Raw genomic sequence first — 27,686 nt, 5'->3', positions numbered from 1 at the left:
CTAGCTTTTGCTTGTCTATAAAGGTTTTAATTTCTCCATCGAATCTGAAAGAGATTCTTGCTGGGTAGAGTAATCCTGGTTGTGGTTTTTTCCCTTTCATCACTTTAAATATGTCCTGTCACTCCCTGCTGGCTTGCAGAGTTTCTGCTGAAATATCAGCTGTTAACCTTATGGGGATTCCCTTGTATGTTATTTGTTGTTTTTTCTTGCTGCTTTTAATATTTTTTCTTTGTATTTAATTTTTGATAGTTTGATTACTATATGTCTGGTGTGTTTCTCCTTGGATTCATCCTGTATGGGACTCTCTGTGATTCCTGGACTTGTTGGACTATATCCTTTCCCTATTTCTTTGTTTGTTCTTTAGTTCTTCTAGGTCCTTGTTAAATGGTTTTTTTTGTATTTTCTCCATTCTATTTCCAGGATTTTGGATCATCTTTACTATCATTACTCTGAATTCTTTTTCAGTTAGACTGCCTATTTTCTCTTTATTTGTTTGGTCTGCTGGGTTTTTACCTTGCTCCTTCATCTGCTGTGTGTTTCTCTGTCTTCTCATTTCTCTTCACTTACTGTATTTGGTGTTTCCTTTTCGCAGGCTGCAGGTTCGTATTTCCCGTTGCTTTTGGTGTCTGCCCCCAGTGGCTATGGATGTTTCAGTGGGTTGTGTAGGCTTCCTGGTGGAGCAGACTGGTGCCTGTGTTCTGGTAGATGAGGCTGAATCTTGTCTTTCTGGTGGGCAGGACCGTGTCCGTTGGTGTGTTTTGGGGTGTCTGTGACCTTATTATGATTTTAGGCAGCCTCTCTGCTATGTGTGGCGTTTTGTTCCTGTCTTGCTAGTTGTTTGGCATAGAGTGTCCAGCACTGTAGCTTGCTGGTCCTTGAGTGGAGCTGGGTCTTAGCGTTGAGATGGAGATCTCTGGGACAGCTTTTGCTGTTTGATATTACATGGAGCTGGGAGGTCTCTGGTGGATCAGTGTCCTGACCTTGGCTCTCCCACCTCAGAGGCACAGGCATGACACCTGCCCGGAGCACGAAGACCGTGTTCAGCCACATGGCCCAGAAGAAAAGAGAGAAAAAAGAAAGAAAGAAAAAATAAAATAAAATAATTAAAATAAAAATAAAGCAATAAAATTATTGAAAATTTAAAAAATTTTAAAGTAATTTAAAAAAAGAAAGAGAGAGCAACCAAACCAAAAAACAAATCCACCAATGATAACAAGCGCTAAAAGCTATAGTTAAAAAAAAAAAAATACGGACAGCAGAACCCGAGGACAAATGGTAAAAGCAAAGCTTTAAAGACAAAATCACACAAAGAAGCATACACATACACACTCACAAAAAGAGAAAAAGGAAAACATTATATATATATATTAAAAAAAAAGGAAGAGAGCAACCATATCAATAAACAAATTTACCAATAATGATAAACTCTAAATACTAAACTAAGATATACATAAAACCAGAAACTAATTAGATGAAGAAAGAAAACCCCATGTCTACTGTTGCTCCCAAAGTCCACTGCCTCAATTTGGGGATGATTCGTTGTCTACTCAGGGATTCCACAGATGCAGGGTACATCAAGTTGATTATGGAGATTTAATCCACTGCTCCTGAGGCTGCTGGCAGAGATTTCCCTTTTGCTTCTTTGTTCACATAGCTCCTGGGGTTCAGCTTTGGATTTGGCCCTGCCTCCGCATGTAGGTCACCTGAGGGCGTCTGTTCTTCCCTCAGACAGGACGGTGTTAAAGGAGCAGCTGATTCGGGGGCTCTGGCTCACTCAGGCCAGGGGGAGGGAGGGGTACAGATGCAGGGCGAGCCTGTGGCGGCAGAGGCCGGCGTGACATTGCACCAGCGTGAGGTGCGCTGCGCGTCCTCCCAGGGAAGTTGTCCCTGGATCACTGGACCCTGGCGGTGGCGGGCTGCACCACCAGGTGGCGGGGTCCCGGGAGTGGTGGTGTGGATAGTGACCTGTGCTTGAACACAGACTTCTTGGTGGCTGCAGTAGCAGCCTGAGCATCTCATGCCTGTCTCTGGGGTCCACGCTGATAGCCGTGGCTCACGCCCCTCTCTGAAGCTCCTTAAAGCAGCGCTGTTAATCCCTTCTCTTCACGCACCAGGAAACAAAGTGGCGAGAAAAAGTCTCTTGCCTCTTCTGCAGCTCCCTACCTTTTTCCGGGCACACTTCCCGCTAGCTGTGGTGCAGTAGTCCCCTTCAGGCTTCGTTCACGGCGCCAACCCCAGTCCTCTCCCTGGGATCCGACCTCCGAAGCCTGAGGCTCAGCTCTCAGCCCCCGCCCATCCCGGCGGGTGAGCAGACAAGCCTCTCGGGCTGGTGAGTGCTGGTTGGCACCGGTCTTCTTTGCGGGAATCTCTCTGCTTTGCCCTCCGCACCCCTGTGGCTGTGCTCTCCTCCGAGGCTCTGAAGCTTCCCCCCGCCACCCCCAGTCTCCACCAGTGAAGGGGCTTCCTAGTATGTGTAAACCTTTCCTCCTTCACAGCTCCCTCCCCGAGGTGCAGGTCCCATCCTTATTCTTTTGTCTCTGTTTTTCCTTTTTTCTTTTGCCCTACCCAGGTACATGGGTAGTTTCTTACCTTTGGGGAAGTCTGAGGTTCTCTGTCAGCGTTCAGTAGGTGTTCTGTAGGAGCAGTTCCACGTGTAGATGTATTTCTGATGTATTTGTGGGGAGGAAGGTGATCTCCACATTTTACTCGTCTGCCATCTTGAAGGTCTCTCAATACTAGCTTTGATCTTCTTCCTTAGGGATGTAAGCGAAACTTCCTGCACATTCTCATAAGCTTCTTGTTTTAATTACAGTGTATAATATTGTGTTTCATACAATAGGAAGACATTTAAAATAAGATTAGTTTGGCTATCTCAGAAGTGTAGCTTGAAGCATTAAATAGGATAAATGGAAAATACACATAGACGTAACATATTTAGCTTCTGATTCAAGGAACTCAATCCAGTGTATGTTATTTTAAAATAATCACCCTGAAATACTGAAAATTCATTTATTTTAATCCTATAATCAATGCTTTTAAAAACAGACCTTGGAATGGAATATCAAGGTGAAAAATAAATAGGTGGGTTGTAGCAAGCTATTCTTAACTGTTACTTCCTAGAGGAATAATATAAAACTGTCCTCAAAATTGCAACTATGCAAACTCCCTTTAAAGGTTGGAGCTTGCTTAGCAAGCTGATAACATAGGCTCATTCGGTAAATCCCCTTAAGTATGTCTTACTCCTGAAAAAAAAAAAAACTTGTTTTGAATCATGATGATTTTGTGTATGTGTCTATATACATGTGCATATGTGTTGAGGATGGGTGGTTTGCATATTTTCCCAAGGGACTTTCTTCTGGGATTTTCTCAAGGAATTATTCTATGGCTTTATATTATATCTATGGCTCAATGCAGGTGAACATTTGGACATTCATGGAAAACAAATCAATTGTCAAATATATAGTTTTCAACCTTAATTGTATTCTCATTGCTGTTAGAAAAAAAGCCTTTCACAGATTTCTAGTTGACTTCCTTTTCAATTTTCTACTCATTCTAAATCTTTACTACTGTTTCCAAGTCTACCTTCTTCAAATTATGAAAACTAATCTTGCTTTTAAGTTCTTTGAGGAATCACAACCAGGTAAGAATACCTTAACATTCTTCCCTACCAGCTAATGGTTTATCTGTCTCATTTTTCTATCCTTTCTTCCTCAGGGCAAGTGCTCCTACTATTGTTTAGGTTTTAATTCCAGCCCTGTGAGTTCTTGGGAAACTGCTGCACTTTCCTATACTTCTGAAGCCTCCAGTCTCTCTTCCTTCTGTGGCACCTTTCCCTCAGCCTACAAGTCTACCCCATCTTATTAGAATTTATCATACTTGAACTTGGTCACTGGTGACACCCCTCCTCAATCCATTCTTAAAATTTTTCATGATTTTAGTGCATCCTCTTTCCCCTTGACCTTATTCTCTTGTATCTCTGGCTAAACTTTCTGACTCCTCTGTCTCCTTGCCTGACCTACTCTTACTTTGCTGCCTTTCTCTCCCTGTCTCTGTCTCTGTCTTTCCCTCTTCCCCCACCTCACTTTAATTTCATCTAAATCTATTCCTATGCTTTTCACTGTCTTCTTACAGCTCCAGTTCTTTTCTGTGTTTTCAGTTTTGATCTTTCTCCTGAATTTCAGACTTCAATGTGTCACTGTCTATTGCATATTTATTCTTGGAAGTCTCCCAAGCACCTCATAGTCAGTATATTTCAAAAAAACTGTTGCAAAGTCATACTTTTGAGGTGAGAGATCTGAGTTTAAGATCCTGACATTTAATGAGATGGTAGAAAGATATCTGACTTGTTTCCTTATCAAATAGTCTTGAAACTCCATTTCACCAACACATGTATCCACACAACTACTCCCTTTCACCCGCATTATTGCAATAACATCCTAGTTGACCTCCCTACTTCTACCTTCACTTCACTGCACTCTATTTTCAACACAGTACCTGGAGTGATCCTTTAAAAAAGAAAGTCAGTTAGATTGTGTCCCTCTACTCAGAACATTCCAATGGTTTCCCATCTTGATTTTTAGTAAAACTAGAAGCCTTCATCCGCCAACCTCTGCCCCATATTCCTTGATTCCCTGACCTCAATTCTTCCACTTTCACTTTTTCTCCAGCCAGTCAGACTTCCTTAGTGTTCCTTAAATTTGCTGGGCTTCCTCTTGGCACAGGTTATTTCTTTTTTAATTAATTTTTATTGGAGTATAGTTGATTTACAATGTTGTGTTAGTTTCAGGTGTACAGCAAAGTGAATCAGTTATACATATACATATATCCACTATTTTTTTAGATTCTTTTCCCATATAGGCCATTATAGAGTACTGAGTAGAGTTCCCTGTGCTATACAGTAGCTTCTTTTAGTTATCTATTGTATATATACTAGTGTATATATGTCAATCCCAATCTCCCAATTTCTCCCCCCCCCCCACTTTCCCCCTTGGTAGCCATAAGTTTGTTTTCTACATCTGTGACTCTGTTTCTGTTTTGTAAGTAAGTTCACTTGTACCATTTTTTTTAGATCCCACATATAAGTGATATCATATGATATTTGTTTTTCTCTGTCTGACTGACTTCACTCAGTGTGATAATCTCTAGGTCCCTCCATGTTGTTGTAAATGGCATTATTTCATTCCTTTTTGTGGCTGAGTAATAGTCCATTGTATAAATGATGGAGAGGATGTGGAGAAAAGGGAACCCTCCTACACTGATGGGAATGTAAATTGGTGCAGCCACTATGGAGAACAGTATGGAGTTTCCTTAAAAAACTAAAAATAGAGCTACCATATGATCCAGCAATCCTACTCCTGGGCATATATCCAGAGAAAACCATAATTTGAAAAGATACATGCACCCCAGTGTTCATTGCAGCACCATTTACAATAGCCTGGACATGGAAGCAACGTAAATGGATTGACAGATAAATGGTAAAGAAGATGTGGTACATATATAAAATGGAATATTGACAGAGGTTCTTAACGCATGACCTTTTATTCAAATGGATGTCACTCTCACCTTCTATAAGCCTTTATTAAATGTCACATTTATTAAATGTCTGTGACACGTTCTCTGACCACCTTATTTAAAATTGTATGTCCACCCCCTGACCCTGGTCTCCAACCCTTAATCCCCATCTCTGTTTTATTTTTCTCCATAGTGTTTATCTTCTAATATACTTTACAATTAACTCGTGTTTATTTTGTTTCTGTTTCTTGCCTCCACTGTAAGGTAAGGTCTATGATGGCAGGGGATTCTCCTTTGTTTTCCTCACTATTGTATCCTCAGTCCCTAGAGGATAGTAGAAGCTCAGTGATATTTGTTGAATAAATAAATGAATGAACAAATTAAGATATCAGGGGTGGAACTGCTTTTTGAGCTGCAGAGCACCATAAAAATACTAATTATTCCTACTATTATTATTCCACTGCCCCCATGACAAGGGTCACATACACATTTACACTCACATGTACAATATCTTCTCTTTTTTTTCCCCATCTCTATGTCCTGTCTTGGTTTTGAGACACCATCTAATCAATTTTTGAGGCTATTTACCTGGAGGCATATTTGAGTCTTTCAACTATTTAGTCACTAATTCCTAACTCTTATGTTAGATCATTTGGAGCACAGTCTCCATTTTAGTCCCCACTACTTTACCCCAATCATCTTAAACTTTTCTCTAGACAATTGCAGTAGTCTCCTCACAGGTGACTTTGCAGTTTATTTTTTAACATGAATACCATTTCTTAAGTAATTTTCCATGGCCTCAAATTATCTACAAAATGCTTCCTGTGGTACTCAAGGTTCTTCATTACTAACCCTGACCTTTTTTTTTTTTTTTCTTTTGGCTGCGTTGGGTCTTTTTTGCTGCACGCGGGCTTTCTCTAGCTTCAGAGAACAGGGGCTACTCTTCGTTGCCATGCACGGGCTTCTCATTGCAGCGGCTTCTCTTGTTGCAGAGCATGGGGTCTAGCTGTGCGGTTTTCAGTAGTTGTGGCACGCAGGCTCAGTAGTTGTGGCTTGCAGACTCTAGAGTGCAGGTTCAGTAGTTGTGGCACACGGGCTTAGTTGCTCCGCGGCATGTGGGATCTTCCTGGACCAGTGCTGTAACCCGTGTCCTCTGCATTGGCAGGCGGATTCTTAACCACTGCGCTACTAGGGAAGTCCCTGACCTATGTTTTTGAGACACTATTTTTCAGCACTATAAATTGTTCTGTTGGCCCTTTTTATTTCTTTATACTTCAACAAATACTTGTTGATTATTTACTGAGACAGACACTATACAGTGGCATTTAGCAAGGCACCATCTCTTTTCCCCTTTCCTTATAGCAATTGGTTATAGTTTGGGAGGAATGAAGGAAGAGAAAACCTAGCATCTCAAAATCATAGATCAAATGCAGACTAGCTATAGGTATAATAAGCAGTCATTCTGATTTTTCTGGAATACACTTGGTTTATACTTGTTGCCCCAGTGTAATTATTAATGTCTTCCTTCACCCTCAGAACTCTCCCCGTTTGGTAATAAATCATATAATCTCTGTCTATAAGCAAAAATAATTTGAATTTTCTCATGTGCTCTTTCCCTACATTAACTACAAAGGTTACATGACTGTCTAAAGCAAAATTTAAGTCCCTTTCCTCTAACACCAGGACATACTTAGAAATATCACACATAATGTATGGTGGAGAAGAACCTAGATGGATCTTATAACCTGAATGTCATTTCAACTTTAGTATAAAATATTTGTCTCAAATGCATTTTAATAATTACTGCCTTAGCAATTTTTATTACTCTACCTCTTGTCTGAAATGTCCTATATTTACTCTCCATTTATCCATAGCCTACCCACGTTTAAAATCATACTTATATCCCCAGACTTTTCTTTGTATTGGTATCCATCTGTCTCTACCTGTGGTCTCTCCTTTTAGCAGTTATTTTCTAAATCACTTATTTGGCAGCTTTTGGTATACAATGTACTTTTTTTTTCCTTCGGGATCTGTTGGTGTAAGTAGTCTGACTGAATCTTTCAAGACAAAGACTGAGACTTATACATCTTTGATTCTATAGCACCAGCTCTAAGGCCAAATTCAGAGTATGCACAAACAACCTAATGTGAAAAAAAAAACAATAATTATGATAGCAGTGGTAATGAGTGTGGTATTGATGGTGTATAATAAGGTAAAATATATGAATTTTCAAAAAATATAATGTGAGAGTAGGAAGAGTTAATTATAGATTAAAGATGTGTGTTTGTGTGTGTGTGTATCTGTGGATGTGTTTGTGTGTTTGTAAAGTATATTTGTTTTAAGTTATTTTTGGGTCAGGGGAAGAGGTTGAGGGAGAGAAAGGAAAGACATACTATATTTTATCAAATGATTAAGTGGAAGATGTGCCATCATTTTGTAGATTGCTAGGGGAAAAAGGCCAATTAAGCTATGGTGTAATGCTTTCGTATCACTTAGAATATGCATCTGGTATATATTGAAAGACATATTTACTGATGGATTTCTTTGATGTTGGATCATTCCTGTATATACATAACAAAGAATAAGTGATATCAAATGTCTAACACTCCTAACACTCCTTCACACTCCGAGGTCATCAATTGTAAGAAACACTTCTATTTCAGACATGTTTTAAAATACTTTTAAAAAAGAAATATTTTGTTGAATGGACTTATAGGGCATAAGTAAGAATATTGCAAAAAACAACATCTGGTGAGTTTACTAGGACCTGAGGAAAGGCAACAGATCCTAAATATTCTGAAACAATGGAAGGAAAATAATGGACTTTTTGAGTACAATCAAATGTAGAAACCTGAGTTAGAACAAAGCTTTATGGGATGTTACTATCACCTTCACTGTCCAGTAGCAGAAACTGTCAATTGGAAAGTTGTAGTGAAAAAGGGGAAAATATATTATGATTTTGGGTATCTAACAGATGTAAAGGCATGAAGCTCTAGCATAAGGTTGGGTAGTTAAGAACTAAATACTAAGAGATAGAGTTTACGTACAAGGTTTAATTTTTATTGCTGATTTTTCATTGTCTTGGAGCAGAGGAGGAAACTGAAATTTTTCTGCTCAAGAACTTCTGCTTTGGATCAACATCTTCTATAAAACCTGCTTGCTGGGATAGCTATATGCCTTATCTGATATGAGGAAGCCTCTAGTCCTAAACACAAATAGAATTCTTAACTATTTTCAGGATAGATTGTGTGAGACCACAGCAAAGTTAAGTCTATCAGAATTGAGCGCTTGAGATGAGTGGATAAAATTAAGGAAAATAATCGGTTTAGCTTTGTTGCCAAACAGAAAATGTGGACCACATTCATAGACCTTTTATGCATTGCCTTCTCACATTTCATCTTTGTACTGCTCTTGTGTTCATGTTCAGATCATTCATATTTTATTTTGAAACATTTTCATTTTCAGATCAGCAGTTGTGTGGTCCTGGTGAATTTCTTTGCCACGATCACGTGACTTGTGTCTCCCAGAGCTGGCTGTGTGATGGGGACCCTGACTGCCCTGATGATTCAGACGAATCTTTAGATACCTGTGAGTAGAAAGGTTCTCATGCCATTTGGATTTACCTTACCTATGAAACTAAGTGTCAGCTGTTTTCACAGATGACTCCTGTTTCCGTTTATTCTTTTTTTTCCCAAATAGCCTAAAAACTTAAAACCTTTCGTTTGTGTGTTCTTTAAAATGACTATGTGAATGAGAGCATAAAACGCAGTTTTGTTGTGTGAATTAACTTACGAAGGGAAGAAAATGCAAGGTTATTTCAATGTGATTGTGTTACTCTTAGAAAAAAAATTTACTTGAAGAGAAAAAAATCCTTTAAAACACAGCACTGAGAGGGAATAAGATCCTCTCCAAAAATTTATCTCACACGTTTTGAGACAGAGGAGCATATAGAAGGAAAAAGGAACTAATCAAGCTTTAGCTCCCATATTCTTTCTATTAATATCTAGGGCACTACACAAATTATTGAACGTGTTTTCTTTTGCACCTGAAAGATAGAAACTACATTTATCCATCCATGCAGTGAGGATCTTTGACTTTATAATATCAGCTTCAGAACTCTTAATACACATGAGTCCTAATTGTAATTGTACCACTGTGTCTAACTTGGAGTCAATTAAGGGTTTTGCCCATGTGAAAAATACCACTAAATCAAAATTGTAAATAATAACAGGACGACAGCTAAATCTGCTACACTTTCTTTTAAATACCCACTGTTGTAAGGAGTATGAAGAGTCCCCTAAATTTTCATATTGATATTTCTAGCATACCTAATATCAGTTTTTACTCCCCACGCAAACAGGTATGTCAGCTTATCAGGATTATCCTCAAAGCAACTACATAGTTCTGTGAAGTCAACATGAAAAAAGAAAAATCCACCACTCTTATTGCTTGATATTGTAGAGATAATAATTATTGGTTCCATTTTCCACTTTTATCTACTTGTTTATAAGTGTTATAGATGGAACCAGTATAAGTTTTGATGAAAATCTTGGTGATAGAAAGCAGAAGCAATGCTTATTCACTTTCTTCATGTTTGCTACTGTTTTTAAAGTTTCTCAACATATGGGTACTTGAATATTTGCATTAATTGCCTTTTTTCAATTTGAACAGATCAGTTTTTCGATAGCAAGAGGTTGTAGTTGTTTACTACATTTCTAATTTTCACCAATTTCATCAGTTTAATTCTGAAAACCTTTACGAGACCCCTATAGCATAGCTAAGGTTCTAGGCGTGATAAGAGGAAAATGTATATTAATAGGAAAATACTCTAGTGGATAAATAAAATCTGATAAATCCATACAAAGGAATATTATTTAACAATAAAAAAAGACTGAAGTACTTATACATGCTACATGGATAAATCTTGAAAATATTATGTGAAGGAAAAGAAGCCAGGCACAAAAGACCACATATTTTATGTTTCCATTCATATGAAATATCCCAATAGGCAAATCTATAGAGACAGAAAGTAGATAGGTGGTTGCCAGTGGCCAGTCGGGTGGAGGGGAATGAGGAATGTCTGCTAATGAGTATGGGGTCTCTTTGGAGGTGATGAAGTGTTCTAACATTAGATTGCAGTGATGGTTGCACAACTCTGCTAACGTATTTAAATACATTGAACTGTGCATATTAAATGGGTGAATTATACCTTAACAAAGTTGTTTAAAACTGGAAAATAAGGAGAAGAATCTCAAAATTATGCATATGGATGCGGATGATACAGTAACGTGAAAAGACAACAGTAACAAAATACCCCGCCCATGAAATATATAAGTAGTTGGACTACATTTCATCTGTATAAGTAGTGGGACTTAACGCTGTTTAAGCCTTCCCCTATTTAAGTGCCATAGAGGAGTTTTCTTCTCGTTAGATGCAAGGGATGATCGCCATGGCATAATCGGACTAAAAAATTAAATTTTTGAGTCTTGGAGTCTTGCATTTTTGCCCTGATCCTCCTATCAAATTCCTGATGGGAAACATGACAGAGACATGAGAGAGATTTGCCAAATCCATACGTAGGAAGGCAGGTTGAAGGAGAAATGCCCTGGAACTTGTACCTGGCACAGTGCAAAAGTGATTGAGAAGAAAAGGCTATGTGGTCTGTCTAGGCAGGAGTTCCCTTCATGCTTTTGAATAATAGAGAATAATGATGCTCCCTTTGTACTCAGGAGGGGGCTTAGTGGGAGAATCAGGCTGGAGAGGATCTGTGGTACAGAGGAGGCACAAGAACCTTGGTGGTCAAAACTCAAACCCAAAGAGGAAAGAGACCCCAAAGTGAATGCCAAAGTGGGTGGATGACAGTATTCCACTCCCCATCCCATGCCGGCTGTGTGCTTCTAGGAACATGGCCGATACCAAGCAGGGGCACACCAGTCAGCTAGACTTGTGTTTGCTGGCCAGCATCTGCCCTGATTGATTGAGCGTCTGTTCTTAATGGTCAGTGTCTCGACCACAATGTTTGAAAATATTTTGAATATCCATCTTGCCCAAAAGGTAGACACCACCTTGTGTTCGGGGGAAAAAGGTAGGTCCTTCAATTCACAGAGATTAGGGGCTTTGGCGGACTGAAGCTTCAAATTAGGAATTACATGTGGGTTAATTGAAATAGAGATAGATTTTCTTCTTATCTAGTTTTTAAAATGAAACTCATACCTTCTCAAGATATTTTTGGCAGTTTTTAAGTATATAGTTATTTTGCTCGATAAAATTTGGTGAGTTCAGTTTTAAAATGTTTTCCCATTTTGGCCATTCTTATTCTACTCTCGGGCATCGAAATTGCTGAATATCCTCAAGAGCAACACCAAAAAAAAATTCTTATATCAATGTAGCAACAAAACAAAGAAAGAAAAATACTCGTTTTTTTTTTTAACCTGGGTGTTTAATCTGAGTAACATATTTGGATCCACATTTAATTAGCCTGTTTCAGATGAGTGGTTTCAGTACTAACTGAAATCTGGACAAGCATAGAGAAAAAGCTTTATGAAAAAATAAGACTTTTTCAAATTTAAATTTCTCAATCCAGATGTTCACAGTTACCATTTTCCCTAATCACGGTGCTTCGTAATGTGTTGTTTTATAACATTCATATGCAGTCATCACTGATCTACATAAAATAATTGCATAATTTTATAATTATATGAATGTATATACATTCAGTGTGAGAGATAAATACTAGAAATCAAAAATCTTGAAGATTGATTCTTAAGAAGGATGATTTTGTGCTCAGTGTATGAACAAAAGTATGTTATATTTGATCTGAAGACAAAGTATGTTGTATCTACAAAATATTAGATGAAAACCGCTGATGCAATGCACTTATTTTTCCTAAATCCACTTAGCCTTTAAAATGATAAGAGGACCAATATAGCATAGAATTTATTATGACATTGTGAAAGCTCTACCGTGACAAAATTCTAACAGGAGAAAAGTGGATATTGTCGAGGAGGAGGAAAAGCTTTACTTGTGAGAGGCTGATGACCAAAATGCTTTAGAAGATAAACATGCCTACAGAAAAACAAAGAAAGTGAAAATCAAATGAAATTGAGGTATTTGGGGATCTGAGAGGTTAACAGGCACATATTTTCTTTCTCTTCTGTGTTTGTTTAGGCCCAGGTTGTTGGGGTATTTTCTACTATTTATGGGGCAGAAGTGAGATTTCACTAATAGCAATCCAAGGCCAAAAAAACCCCTCTTGAATGCGGTTGATTTACCACTAAGCTGACTGCATGTTGGGATGAGTTTTCTAAAATATGAAATTAGAGAAATTTAATAATTTCTATCCTTACCGTTGAATATGAGAAATGGTTCTTTAGCCTTATATTACAAATGAAAGTCTTTATTTCACTACATTATTTGAAGTAATTTGTTAGTGTCTAAATGGCTAACCATCTTTTAGGTCCTATGAGGCAATGAGAAGAGAAAATCAGGAAAAAGCACCATCTTTCTACTCAGTGCTTTCAATCCAGTTCTAAGTCTAGCATTTTGTATGACGAGAATTAAAGTGAATAGTAGAAATGTTATTTGTGGCATGAAAACTTGGTACCCCCTGTGACAGGGAAGTCTTCCTGAAAGGTGCTTTTATTCCAAGGTATTCAATACATAATTCCTTCTAGGATTTCCTGTTGAAGTCTTAACGATACTTCCTTTCCAACAATCGGTTTCAGCAGATGTGTGTTATTTTTTGGCAATCTGATGTTTATATACTTAAGATTAGATTTTCCTCCTTTTAAGTCAAGAAGGTATTTGTTCGGTCTTTCTCCTTCTTCCTTATTGCCCTCCGCTACCCCCCTTCAGAAAATCATGTAGAGAGTCCTTCTACTATAGATCATGTTGTGGATATGATGACTCTTTGACTAACCGGGGAGTATAAAAATGACATTATAGGAGGGTAAGATTTGCAACCTGGATACAGTAAGTCCCCTACATGGAAACCTTCAAGTTGTGAACTTTCAAAGATGAGGACATGCATTCACATGGCCTATCATGATAAGTTAGTTCACATGTCTGGCATACATTGTCACGTGAGTGCATCCTCTACAAGTGGTTGTGCTTTTGTGTACTGTACAGTACTGTATAGAGTACAGTAGTACAGTATCTTTGTTTCAAGTCCAGGATGTCCAGAAGCAAACGTACAAGCAGTGGTAATGTAGCTGGTACTGCTAAGAAACACCAAGAGAGACGGGAGGAAGAAGAAGTAACTGAAGAACCAAAGAGATTCACGATGCAGGAAATGGCAAAGGGATTTTCTTTATTCGAGAAGGCACTGTTAGTTTTTGAGGCAAAGGACTGCAACATAGAACAGTACACGAAGGTTACAGCAGCTGTTCAGGATGCAATCCAGTGCTACCGTGTCATCTATGATGAGAAAAAAAGAGCTACTACCCAGACATCCCTGGATTGTTTTTTCAAAAGGGTAGATAGAATTGAATCCAGCAAGGAACCAGAACCCGTGCCATCCACGTCAGGAGTGAGTGCCCCCTTCAGAAAATCATGTAGAGAGTCCTTCTACTATAGATCATGTTGTGGATATGATGACTCTTTGACTAACCGGGGAGTATAAAAATGACATTATAGGAGGGTAAGATTTGCAACCTGGATACAGTAAGTCCCCTACATGGAAACCTTCAAGTTGTGAACTTTCAAAGATGAGGACATGCATTCACATGGCCTATCATGATAAGTTAGTTCACATGTCTGGCATACATTGTCACGTGAGTGCATCCTCTACAAGTGGTTGTGCTTTTGTGTACTGTACAGTACTGTATAGAGTACAGTAGTACAGTATCTTTGTTTCAAGTCCAGGATGTCCAGAAGCAAACGTACAAGCAGTGGTAATGTAGCTGGTACTGCTCAGAAACACCAAGAGAGACGGGAGGAAGAAGAAGTAACTGAAGAACCAAAGAGATTCACGATGCAGGAAATGGCAAAGGGATTTTCTTTATTCGAGAAGGCACTGTTAGTTTTTGAGGCAAAGGACTGCAACATAGAACAGTACACGAAGGTTACAGCAGCTGTTCAGGATGCAATCCAGTGCTACCGTGTCATCTATGATGAGAAAAAAAGAGCTACTACCCAGACATCCCTGGATTGTTTTTTCAAAAGGGTAGATAGAATTGAATCCAGCAAGGAACCAGAACCCGTGCCATCCACGTCAGGAGTGAGTGAAATTGCAGCTTGCCCTCCGTCTCCTATTGCTGAGGATCCTTCAGCTCTACCATCCCCCACCTCCTCTCCCTCCTGCAGTCAGTAACTCTTCTTGCCTGTTCACTTGATGCCAGCCCCTGGATGCCAGCTGTTGTACTGTATACTACTGTGCTTTTCAAGGTATTGTATTGTGAGATTAAAAATGTTTTCTTTATTTTCTGCATATTATTTGTGTGAAAAATATTATAAACCTATTATTATATAATAATAATATAATTATTATTATTATAATATATATTATAAATCTATATAAACAGTACAGTACTATATAGCCAATTGTGTTAGTTGGGTGCCTAGGCTAACTTCGTTGGACTTACGAACAAATTGGACTTACGAATGCGCTCTCGAAACGGAACTTGTCCGTATGCAGGGGACTTACTGTAGTTGTTATAATAATTTTCATATTGACTCTACTCTGTCCTGTCCTTCTGCAAGGATCAGCAAGCTATTTCTGTAAAAGACCATACAGTACATATTTTAGAATTCCTGAGCTTATGTTATCTCTGTTGCATATTCTTCTTTGTTTTTATTTGTTTGTAAAACAGTTAAAATGGAACAACAAGCCAACAAACATCCTTAGTTTACACTCTGTACAAAAACAGTCCACAGACTGGGTTTGTCTTGCAGGTTGTAGTTTGCCAAACCCTACTGCAGTGTCCTAGCTAAGCCATGTCCACTGTACCGCTGCAGAGGTGGGGCCGTGTCTGGGTACTGCAGCCACAGGGAGCAGCATAACTGGGCAAAGTGGAAGAATGGGGCATAGAGCTGTGTGTGTACCCACTCCCACACGGTGCCAGACTCAGGCAAAACGGCATTCTCTGCAAAAGCTGGCTTCTTTCTTCTATTTTTGCACATCTCCTTACGTGTTAAGATTGCATCTGAGCATAAAGGACAGACACAGGAGCTCAAACAAATAAGGGTTTACTTTTCTCATATAAAAAGGTGCAAAAGTGGACCATCCAGGATTGATATGGCAGCTCCAGAATGACACCAGGCTTCCTCTACCTTTTGCTCTGCCACTCTTAGCATGGAGCTGTCAGTCTTTTAGCCACAGTAGGGCTTTTCCACCTTCCCCAGTAGATAATTCCATTTCGGCCAGAGAGAAGGGAAAGAAAAAAAAGAAACAGCAAGTGCCAGCTGAGTCTATCTGTTTGTCAGGAGAATAGTAACTTTTACGGAAAGCAAACTCAGTAGGTTTCTTGCTTAGATCTCCTTCGCCAGAACTGATCACCTAAGGTATGGGGCAGTGAGTATTTCCACAGGGCTTTCCAAAATAAGATCTGTGGTTCTACTAGTAAAGAAAAAGGGGAGGCTAGGTATTGGGCGAGAAGAGGCCCCAGGTAGCATGTGCCACAGTGTCTCTTCACTCCTTTTCCTCTCTTCATCCACTGAGGAGAGGTGGCAGGCACAGTGCATGATCAGGGCTTCTGAATCCCAGATGCTTGACACCAAAGCCAGTTCCTCCAGATGAATATCTTTGCTCTTGTGCAACAAACTTAGTCATTCCGGGTCTCCATTACCTTATCTGTACAATGGGCATGATAGTACCTACCTCACAGTAAAGTGCTTAGAATAGTGCCTCTTCCAGAGAAAGAGCCCCTCTCCACCCAGCACCCCTCCCTGTATTCCATATGCCAGAGCTCTGACCAAGCACGCTAATTGCCCCCTCTCCGATTCTTACTGAAGATTGGCTTTATTCTCTAAGGTTGTGGCTAGCAATAGGGTTAATTTACCACATACACTAATTCAAGAGAAGTTATTAACAGTTTTTAATAATTAAGTATATTACACTCAAACATTAAGACAAATAAGGTATAGACATTATTTGGGGACAGGTGGCTTTTCCTAAGAACTCTTCCAAAGACATAATGTTGATGAATTAGCTAAAGTTAAAATATATGGCTAAAAAAACCATTAATGAATAATATTATTTAATTAACATTGCAGTCCTGAAATGTAGCTGTTATCTCATTTTAAGAAATGAGGAAACTGAGTTTACAGTCCTTCTATGCCCTCTAAGTTGGCTGTTATCGGTGAAAGCAGAGTTTGCATTTCTTTCAACTTGCCCTTCTTTTTATAAATACTCAGGAAAGGAAGAATCTAACTCCTAAAAGGAAGCCTTAGGCCACCTAATTTAAAAATATGGTGTCATCTGAAAAACATAGATGCTATCCCAACAGTTATATCACACTGACTTTGGAGGTGATCAGTTCTAATTGAATAATTCAGTAAACACACCATGTCTCCTGGGTAATAGGAATAGAAGCATTTGTGAAAAATGAAAATGGCTGTAAGTTATTAGGGTTAGATATGCCTCTGCATGAATTGACCTTTGCTTTGACTGCATTTCCATTGTTGTAGGATTTTAAGCTTTATTTAGATACGAGGATATTAATGATCTCCTTATATTCATACACTCACCTTTCCCCTAGGATATAAGGTAGAAATCCTTTTACAATTTCCTTCTAAACTTTCTTTCTTTAACAGAGGTCAGAGAAATAAAACAAAAATTCAGGTGGGAGGTTATTAGCAAACAGATACTGCCCTTTAAAAATAAATAGCAGAATAGGGCACTGAAAGTAGACTATAGGAACAATAAAATGAATGGAAATATGGTCCTTGTTTCTAAGTAATAGTGATTTAGAGGTCACTGCAATGAACTAATATATGAGAGCCACAGAGCTAAGCTTTTGGTTAGGAAGAGAAGCTGAAATGATCTTACAGATAAAAGGGAGAGCGTATGAGGCCCATGAGGGCAGTTTATGTCTCTTTCAATTTTTTTGTTTTGCTCTTCATTTTATTCTGAGGCTTCCCTCTTTTGCAATGAAGAGGCAAGAAGCACTGACCCTTCTTTAATAATAAAGAGACTTCCACTTATGAGTTGACATGAAGGGGAGACAGGAAGGTGAGGAACAGTATAATTGTGAATTGAAAGGGCCTGTCTAAGGTTGGTTCATATCCCCAGCACAGTGGGGATGGGATGGAGGGTGACATTTCCCTTCATCCTGCCCTGCAGTGTGCTAACGGGTCTCTGAAAGTTTGCCTCTGCAATTTTAAGCAAGTTTGATTGGAGGCATAGGTGATAAAACTGAGTGCACCACAATTCACAGAAGTGGAGCAAGACCAGCATTGCAAAAGGCCTTGCTCTTCTTCAAGAAGTCACTGCTGGGCTTCCCTGGTGGCGCAGTGGTTGAGAGCCCACCTGCCAATGCACGGGACACGGGTTCGTGCCCCAGTCCGGGAAGATCTACACACCGCGGAGCGGCTGGGCCCGTGAGCCATGGTCGCTGAACCTGCGCATCCGGAGCCTGTGCTCCGCAATGGGAGAGGCCACAACAGTGAGAGGACCGCGTATCGCAAAAAAAAAAAAAAGAAGTCACTGCTTTTTGGTTTTCTGATCCAAGTTCACAAGTCATAGGATAAAAAGGGACTCATGTCCCTCAGCCTGGACTGGAAATTATAGGCAATGAAAACTTTGAAATGATGTAAAATAAAGGGGATTAAATAAAATTATTGAATTCTAGAGACAACTCTGATAAAACCTCCTTGGCTTAAGGGATGTGGTACAGTAAACAAATGGTCTTGCAGGGCTCTATTGGGACAAAGCTGAAGGCTGAGCAAGGAGCCTTCTCAGAAATGATTCAATCCATCATTTATCCACAACTAATCTAGCATTTGCGGTTGGGGATGAAGTCTTCTTACCTTTCATGGGTGAGCAAATTTCTTCCTAGAGGAGGTTTTATTCTTTATAGTCAGTGTATAAAATTTACATTTGACTTTCACTCAGAAGTGCTTCTGAAATGACATATTTTGCTAAATGAAGCACTGAAGGATGTTTTGTTCTATGAACTTATTTTAATGGCAATGTCTTTTTTCTCTCTCCCTTCCCCCATATCTTATATTATTTCTCCCCTGAAAGCAGAATATAAAACCCTACTATAATATGCCTATGGAATTCTCAGTAGGACAAAAAGTATCATCCTTCTACTAATTGCTGTATTGGCCCGTTTCAGTTTTAGGCAGAATAATTGACTTTGGGTTGAATATTTTCAATTAAAATCTCTGTAACATTAGCCTTCTTTGATTTGGGGGATGGGAGAAATTGCTTGCAAAGAGTAAAGTTCATGAGACGATGGGTAAAAATAGGGCTTAGGTGGAAGGATACCAATTCAGTAAAGGTGGCTTATAGCAGTCTACTCATCTTGCAGGGTTTTTTTGTTTGTTTATTTTACTTTTCTGAAAAATGATGCCTTGGGAGGGAAAAGTTTGACCTCATTCCTTGGTCAACCAAGGATCAGATACGAAAGGGGAGAATCTTTCAGCTTGCACAAATCTTTCTGGGTATTAAACAGCAAGAAAGAAAACAAACTAGTAAATACTTCTCAACAACTCTGATGAGTTGCCAAGAGAAAAGTAATTATTAATAAACTTCTTGTCTTAGACTTCAGCATATAGTCATAAGACTAATAATTTCAATCTTTCAAAAATAGTAATTATTGGGCTTCCCTGGTGGCGCAGTGGTTGCGCGTCCGCCTGCCGATGCAGGGGAACCGGGTTCGCGCCCTGGTCTGGGAGGATCCCACATGCCGCGGAGCGGCTGGGCCCTTGAGCCATGGCCGCTGAGCCTGCGCATCCGGAGCCTGTGCTCTGCAACGGGAGAAACGGGAGAGGCCGCAGCAGAGGGAGGCCCGCATACCAAAAAAAAAAAAAAAAAAAAAAGTAATTATAGAAAGGACTTATACTTGTATAGCACTTTGATAATTTAAGGACATGTACATTAGAATTAACAAATATCCTTTGACGTAGTACCTATTTTTTGAGAAAAATAAGCCAGGTATTATGGCCATAAAAAAAATAAGAAATCTAAAGCACAAACAGGTTGCTTGGTCAAGAGTCTCATAGCTAATGGGTAACAAGGCTAAAATTGGAATCCAGAAATTGCATTTCCTAACTTTCTATTATAGCATCAGTTATGGGCTGAATTGCACCCCTCAATATTCACATGTTGAAACCCTAAAATTATACCATTGCAGAATGTAATTGTACTTGTTGCTAGAGGCTTAAAAGAGGTAAATTAAGTAAAAATGAGGTCATTAGAGTGGGTCCTTATCCCATCTGACTGGTGTCTTTTAAGAAGGGGAAATTTGGACACACTGAGGGACACTGTGGTGCTTGTGCACAGAGAGAAGGCCGTAGGAAGAGGCAGTCAGAGGGTGGAGATCTGCAATCCAAGGAGGCCTTGGGGGAAACTAACCCCGGCAACATCTTGATCTCGGACTTTTGGCCTCAGCACTGAGAGGAAATAAATTTCTGTTGTTTAAGCCACTTAGTCTATGGTATTTTGTTATGGCAGACCTAGCAGATTAATATAGCATCCTACTATATGTCTGTTACACTTCCATGTTTTTTTATATTAATATAAAGAATACTGCAACAATTTAAAAATCCCTCCTTTTCCTTGGAGATATATACTAACTACCAGAGTACTGAAATTATAGGCTTTATTTAGAGATATGAAATGAAATCACCAGTTTCTGATGAAATAAAGGGCCCATTACTATAGCAGTGGTCCTAACCCTCTAAGAATGCCTGATTTGATCACATAGTGCAATTCTTATACAAATGAAAAAAAACATTGTTTTAATAAAAAATCAGTAGATAATTACTACATTTTTTTCAAATATTTATGGATGATGGGCTGCTCCAAAATTTTTAAAAAGTAGTTTTGCCTTAATCCTTCCTACTGGTGATCTAGAACAGTCATTTAGTGGTGCAGTTGGTGTCCATCTCCACAATGCTATGTATTTGCAACACAAAAGACAAACTTGGATTGATGACTTAATTAACATTATTTTCTGAGGGAAACAGTAGAAATTCATAAGTGGTGCATACTAGTTATCGCGTGCATATTAGTAATATTATATATTAGGTTGCTATAATCTATATTAGATTGTTATAATTGTTGACTCACAATTGATAATTGGGTTAGGCAGTAAAATAGATGTAATCTGATAGTTAAAATAATGCTTCTTTCTCCACATGGGACTTTGGGGAATTTTGTTACATTTTACTTCCAAATTTGCACATATTAGACAATTCAGTTTTTAAAATAAATGGCATACTATATATTTTCACCTAAGGAGTAAAGAGAATTTTGTTACCAAACTAGAATTCCCATAATGCATTGATGCATTTTCTTTAAGAAAACTAGAATGTAATCAATCAGCAGCTATTTACTGAGGAACTACTGTGTTCAAGGTGCTTACTAAGCATGGTCCTTCAACCATTTTTTTCCATGCCTTACCATGTGCCAGGGCTTTCACCTATGCTAATTTAGTGTCTATCCTGGTAAAATGATACTAATTTCATATTAAAGAAGATGTTTATGAGAAAGATAAGGATGACAATTACTGACACTTTAAAATATATGGTTAATATGGACCAGATGTTGTGCTATGACCCTTATGTGGATTATATCCTTTCATCCTGACAACAGCCCTGAGCGGGACATTGGGTACAGTTGTTCAGGTCGTGCAAGGCATCAGGGTGACATAAATAATGCAGACAGCATGGGTATATATATTTTGCTACAAATGGAAATAAATGATCTTTGAAAGGGAGCAGTGTTTCTAATTTGCATGAAGGCACTCTATGAGCTAATGGTGGCCTCCCTATGATACTAATCATGGTCAGCTTTTATAGAGGATAAAAATAAAGCATGAGAGAAGCTACTTGCTAGAGGTCCTAAAGCAATTATGTGACAGAGCTACAGTTGAACACTGTACCATGCTATATAGCCTCCTAGATGAGGTAAATGAGGTTCAGAGACGTTAAATAGATTCCACTAACATTCCCCCTTAGTGAAGACCAGACTTTCATACATGCCTATCTCACATAACATTTAAATTGGCATTTAAGTTGGCATCCTGTACATAATCCATCTATCTATATATGTATCAATGTATCTATGTATCTATCTATTAAATTTATGCATAACAAATTTTAATTGAGTGACTACTATGTAATAGGTCCTGTGATAGAAGTTGGGAATGACAAGATAAATAAATATGCTAAAGATGGAAGAAGATATAGTAACAACTGAGAGAGGATTTTAATTATCTCTTTTATCCAATTCTAAAGGATATATAAATGTGTATATATTACTGTACTAATAATTTTAAAAGGTGTATGGGTTAATATTTATATATGCATGTATATGAATTTTATGTGTGTGCATATACACAAATTGAATCTGGAAAAAAATAATATTCTCTTCACCATTTTTCCTCACACAGACAAACAAAACACACATATTCACTCTAATTTAAAAACACATTGTTGGGAATTCCCTGGCAGTCCAGTGGTTAGGACTCGGCAATTTCACTGCCAAGGCCTGGGTTCTATCTCTGGTCGGGGAACTAAGGTCCCACAAGCCGCGGGGCATGCCCCGCCCAAAGGAATAAAAAATAAAAACACACTGATGAGGATAACTGAGTAGATTATGAGATTATCAGTTTTCTGTTGCTGTATAATTAATTACCACAGATTTAGCATGTCAAAATAACACCCATTTCTTATTGCACAATTCCGTAGATCAGAAGTCTAGTTAGGATCAAATGGGTTCTCTGCTTAAAGTTTCACAAGGCAGAAATCAAGGTATTCCTAAGACTGGGCTCTTATCTGGAGGGGCTGAGAAAGAATCCGCTTCCAAGCTCATTTAAGTTGTTGGCTGAATTTAGTTTCTTGTGGTTGTAGGACTGGGATCACAATTTCTTGATGGCCTTCAGCCTCAACCTTTGACAACCAAGGGCCACCCACATTTCTTGGCAGGGGACCCTGTCCATTTTCAAAGCCAGCGATATGTTGAAGCTGCCTCATGATTCATGCTCTCAATCCCTGACTTCCTCCTCTGCAACCAGATGGAAAACACCTTCTGCTTTTAAACACCTTGTGTGATTAGATTAAGAAGACGTGGATAATTTCCTTTTGCCGTATAATGCAGTGTAATCCAGGAGTGATATCTCATCATATTCACAGGTTCCGCTGACATTGAAAACAGAAGGGGTTATACAAGGAAGAGAGTCAATGAAAGTGACTCTTAGAATTCTGAGTAATACAGTGTATTCGTGGGTTAGGGCTGCCATAACAAAATACCATAGACTTTTGGTTTAAATTTTAAAAATATATATATTTCCTCATAATTCTGGAGGCTACAAGTTCAAGTTCAAGGTGTTGGCAGCCTTGGTTTCATTCTGAGGCCTCTCTCCTTGGCTTGTAAATGGCCATCTTCCTCTCATGTTGTCTTCCCCCTGTGTGTGTCTGTATCCTAATCTCTTCTTATAAAGACACCAGTCATATTGGATTCACGCCCACCTGTATGACCAAATTTTACCCTAATTACCTCTTAAAGGTCCTGTCTCCAAACACTCTCGCATTCTGAGGTATTGACGGATGGGTGAGGACTTCAACATATAAATTTGGGGAGGATGCAATTCAGCCTATAACACACAAGATGATTTTGCTTTTCTTTTTCGATTATAGTTCATCTAATGAATGTAAATTGTTATTTGTTTAAAAAGTTGAATTACCTTCTTCCCTCCACTTCTTACTGTGAAAAATTTCAAGCTGACAGAAAAGTTGAAAGAATAGTATAGTAAATACCTATATACCCTGGATTTATCAACCCTTAACATTTTGTGACATTTGCTTTATCTTTTTCTCTCTGTCTGAATTGTGTATAGATGTTTGGAATGTTTACACAGATATACATATATATGTCCACATATGACTTTTGCTGAACCATTTAAATAAGTTGTAGACACCATGACATTTTATCCTGAAATGATTCTAAGAACAAGACATGCTCTTACATAACTATAATACCATCATCACACCCATGAAATTTGACTTTGATATAATATCCCATCCATATTCAACTTTCTCCAACTGTCCCTAAAACATCATTTGCAGTTATTTTTTGCCCAATCCAGGACCCAACCAAGAATAATGAATCGCATGGCTCTTCAGTGTTCACTAGTCCAGAATATTTTCCAACTTTTCTTTTGTCAGTTATGGCATTGACATTTTCCTGTAGAATGTCACAGAATCCGAATTTTTCTATTTATGTTCTGCTGATTAGACTCGGAGTAAGTGTTTAGCCAAGAATACACTATAGGTCAGGACATACATTTCCAACTATGTTAAATCAGAAGATAGGTCAGTTTGATGAAAGCTTGATAACTTGCTTACCAAAATGGAATTACAACAGAATGTTTGCCAGAACATAAGGTGCACCTCTGAACTATACAGCTAAGAAGTTTAACATAGTAGAGTCTTTTCCAGTCTTAACTAGTCCATCAGAAAAAGACTTAGAAAAGGAGTAAAATTAAGAGCTTAAAATCATGAGATAGTCTCATGTTATTTGAACTTGAAAATAGAAATCAGCTGAAGAATGAGGCTTTAAGTTTGCACTTTGTATCACTTGAGTTGTATCACTCACCCTTAAAAAAATCTAATTTTGGTTTTTCAAGTTTCTCTATGTATAGCTAAGTTTGAATGAAGCATAGAATTACTGTCACTTCCATTTAAGTAACAAATATCATAAATCCCACATTACATTGTTAGCATCCTTAAGGACAGGCATCTTTTCCACTCTTTTATATCCATACATTGTTCTGCACACAGTGAGCAGCACATATATTTTTGTCTGTCAGACATTTGAAAGGTGACTATGTAGGTAGGCAGTTTATATATATATATACACTGATTATATATTTATGATTATTTTCAAAGTCAAACTTTATCAGTTTATTTGAAGTTACCTTATTTAGGGAATGCATGAGTTACAAAATTATATCCAATATGACTTCATAAGTTTACACCATTGCTTTATAACCTGCTTTCTTCACATAAATAAGGAAAAAGCTCCTTGAGACAGGAAAGAGTCTACCATTTACAATTTTTTTATCCAGTCTTTCTTTTACTGCTGTCAACAAGTTTTTGTATTCAGTTAAGTGGTTCACCAATGAAATAATTGAATGTAGCATTTCAAAAGGGAAAGTAAAAGTGACCCTGAAGAATGTATTATCATTTAACACACACACAAAAATTCCTCCCAGGGTTAGTCATTATGTAAGGCAATACACTTTGGTGTCAGTAAGAGAAAATATTTGAATCTGTTTTACAACTGCAAATGCAGGAGAAAATGTTTGCAAGTGGAGAAACTTATAACCATTTCTGTTATGTTTGTCACCTGTCAGGATTTCATCCCAATGGAGTAGTGATGGCTCTACATTCCCACTGGAACCTTTTCACATGTTATCCAAGTTTAAAAAAAATGGTTATCTATAGGTTCAGTTTGAAGTTGAGGTTATAAAAAAGGAAAGAAAAAGAAAACAATAACACCAACACTAGTTAGATAAAGCCCAACTATAACAGCATCCAAATGAAGGTAAAGCAGGTCAGACACATTCTGACAATGTTAAACCAAAATGCAGTTTATAAATTCAACAAGATATTAATGATTCTTTACTGCAGTGATGGGTGTGTGTTTGGAAACAGTTGACCTCTGAGGTAAGTGGATTCTTGCAGATGTGGATGTGGAATTTCTGCACTCTGACTGGAATCAAATAATTGAGTTTGCATTACTGCTCAACTCTTTTTCTGGTTATCTTTAAGTATTTCCTCCACTGATGAATAGGAATATAAATATATAATAAGTTTGTTTTGTTTCAAAATTTCTGGGCTTGATGAATATTTGAGAGAGTGTGAGAATTTCCTATTCCTCAAAAATAGAACTGATTTAATAAATTAGATATAGATTAATTCTAGGTTCAAGGAATCACAGTGATCGGATTGGCTGTCTAGGATGTACTCTTAAATGGCGAAGACTGGCTTCTGTTTAAGATTTAACCCAAGATAAATTGGATCTGGTCAAACCACCATGAGCCACAGCCTTCGTGATGGGGATTCAGACTGCCAGGTTCTTATTAAATTTTGCTTCAAGATGGATTTTTGCTCCTATTATTCTTTGCTTCTTAAGAGTAATATGTTGATTTACTGGACACTTGTAGATGCTAGCAACTGAAATAGGTTCTGACTACAAAATCTCCAGATGAAAAACTAAAAACTAAAAACTACAGTTCAGTGAGGTAAAGCAACTGGCTTGAGGACACATAGTGAATAAATCTCAGACCTGTGACTGAAATTTACATACCCTTGACTTGCGCCCTCTTTTTCTTTTCTTTTCAATTTGTATGTGTGCCACCCAGTAATATAGTTCTACAACCATTCTATATTTATTGAATCTCATCATTTATGAGAACACTAACAAAAATGCATAAAAGCAGAATCTGAAAAAATAAATTTAACTAAATTTCAAAATTTTAAATAAAATATAGAGGTGTATTCCCAAACTAACTTTAACAACTGCTTCCATCTTTCCTCAAAAGCTGATGCCTACCCAGGGCCCTACCTCTACATTCAGAGACCCCCTCCAACAAGCTGGAGCGGCCTAAACCCCACCCACACACCCTCACTCAGGGCCCTACCTCCAAACTTCAGAACTCCACACTCCAGAGGCCCTCCTTCAGAGATGTTGCCTCTCCTGTTCTGCGCAGCTCCTAAGCAGAGGCCCCGCGCCATGCTTCAACGTTCCCCTGCCTAGGTACCGCCCCACGCTCAAAGTCACCCACCTCCCGCTTAGGTCCCGCCCCACCCAAAACCCCACCCCTGCCTAAGTTCCACCCCCCCGCTAAAACTCCTCCCCCATACCCAAGGCTTTTTTTTTCTTTTCTTTTTTCCTCTTTTATTTTATTTTCCTAAAATAATGGGTTTATTGAGATGTAATTCATATACCATAAAATTCACATGTTTAAAGTGTACAATTTAGTGGTTTATAGTACAGTCACAAAGTTGTGCAATCATTACCACTGTCTAATTCCAGAATATTTTCATCGTGCCAAGAAGAAAAGTGGTTTATAGTACAGTCACAAAGTTGTGCAATCATTACCACTGTCTAATTCCAGAATATTTTCGTCGTGCCAAGAAGAAACCCTGTACCCACTAGCAGTCATTCCCCATTCTCCCTTTCCCCTAGCCTCTGGCAAGCACTAAATTACCAAATTCATTGATTAGCTCTAGTAGTTTTCTGCTGGCATCTTTAGGATTCTCTATATATACAGTATCATGTCATCTGAAAACGGTGACAGTTTTACCTCTTCTTTTCCAATTTGTATTCTGTTGATTTCTTTTTCTTCTATGATTGCCGTAGCTAGGACTTCCAAAACTATGTTGAATAATAGTGGTGAGAGTGGATATCCTTGTCTTGTTTCTGATCTTACAGGAAATGCTTTCAGTTTTTCACCATTGAGAATGATGTTTGCTGTGGGTTTGTCATATACGGCCTTTATTATGTTGAGGTAGGTTCCCTCTATGCCCACTTTCTGGAGAGGTTTTATCATAAATGGGTGTTGAATTTTGTCAAAAGCTTTTTCTGCGTCTATTGAGATGATCATATGGTTTTTATCCTTCAATTTGTTAATATGGTTTATCATATCACATTGATTGATTTGCGTATACTGAAGAATCCTTGAATCCGTGGGATAAATCCCAGATGATCATGGTGTATGATCCTTTTAATATGTTGTTGGATTCTGTTTGCTAGTATTGTTGAGGATTTTTTTGCATCTATATTCATCAGTGACATTGGTCTTTAATTTTCTTTTTTTGTAGTATCTTTGTCTGGTTTTGGTATCAGGGTGATGGTGGCCTCCTAGAATGAGTTTGGGAGTGTTCCTTGCTCTGCAATTTTTTGGAAGAGTTTGAGAAGGATGGGTGTTAGCTCTTCTCTAAATGTTTGATAGAATTCACCTGTGAAGCCATCTGGTCCTGGACTCTTGTTTGTTGGAAGA

General features: G+C 38.3%; 1 protein-coding gene across 1 annotated transcript in view; it reads left to right on the top strand.

The window, feature by feature from the left end:
* The window catches only part of LRP1B (LDL receptor related protein 1B), a 1,933,320-nt gene that overhangs the window by 356,970 nt on the left and 1,548,664 nt on the right, over positions 1-27,686 (top strand). The window contains exon 2 of the mRNA XM_024122386.1: positions 8,977-9,099. Coding sequence (XP_023978154.1) covers positions 8,977-9,099 — 123 coding nt within the window. The remainder of the gene's footprint in view (positions 1-8,976; positions 9,100-27,686) is intronic.

This window comes from Physeter macrocephalus, chromosome 2 (genome assembly GCF_002837175.3).
Source record: "Physeter macrocephalus isolate SW-GA chromosome 2, ASM283717v5, whole genome shotgun sequence".
Taxonomy (NCBI): Eukaryota; Metazoa; Chordata; class Mammalia; order Artiodactyla; family Physeteridae; genus Physeter; species Physeter macrocephalus.
This window is presented reverse-complemented; position numbering and strand designations above follow the sequence as displayed.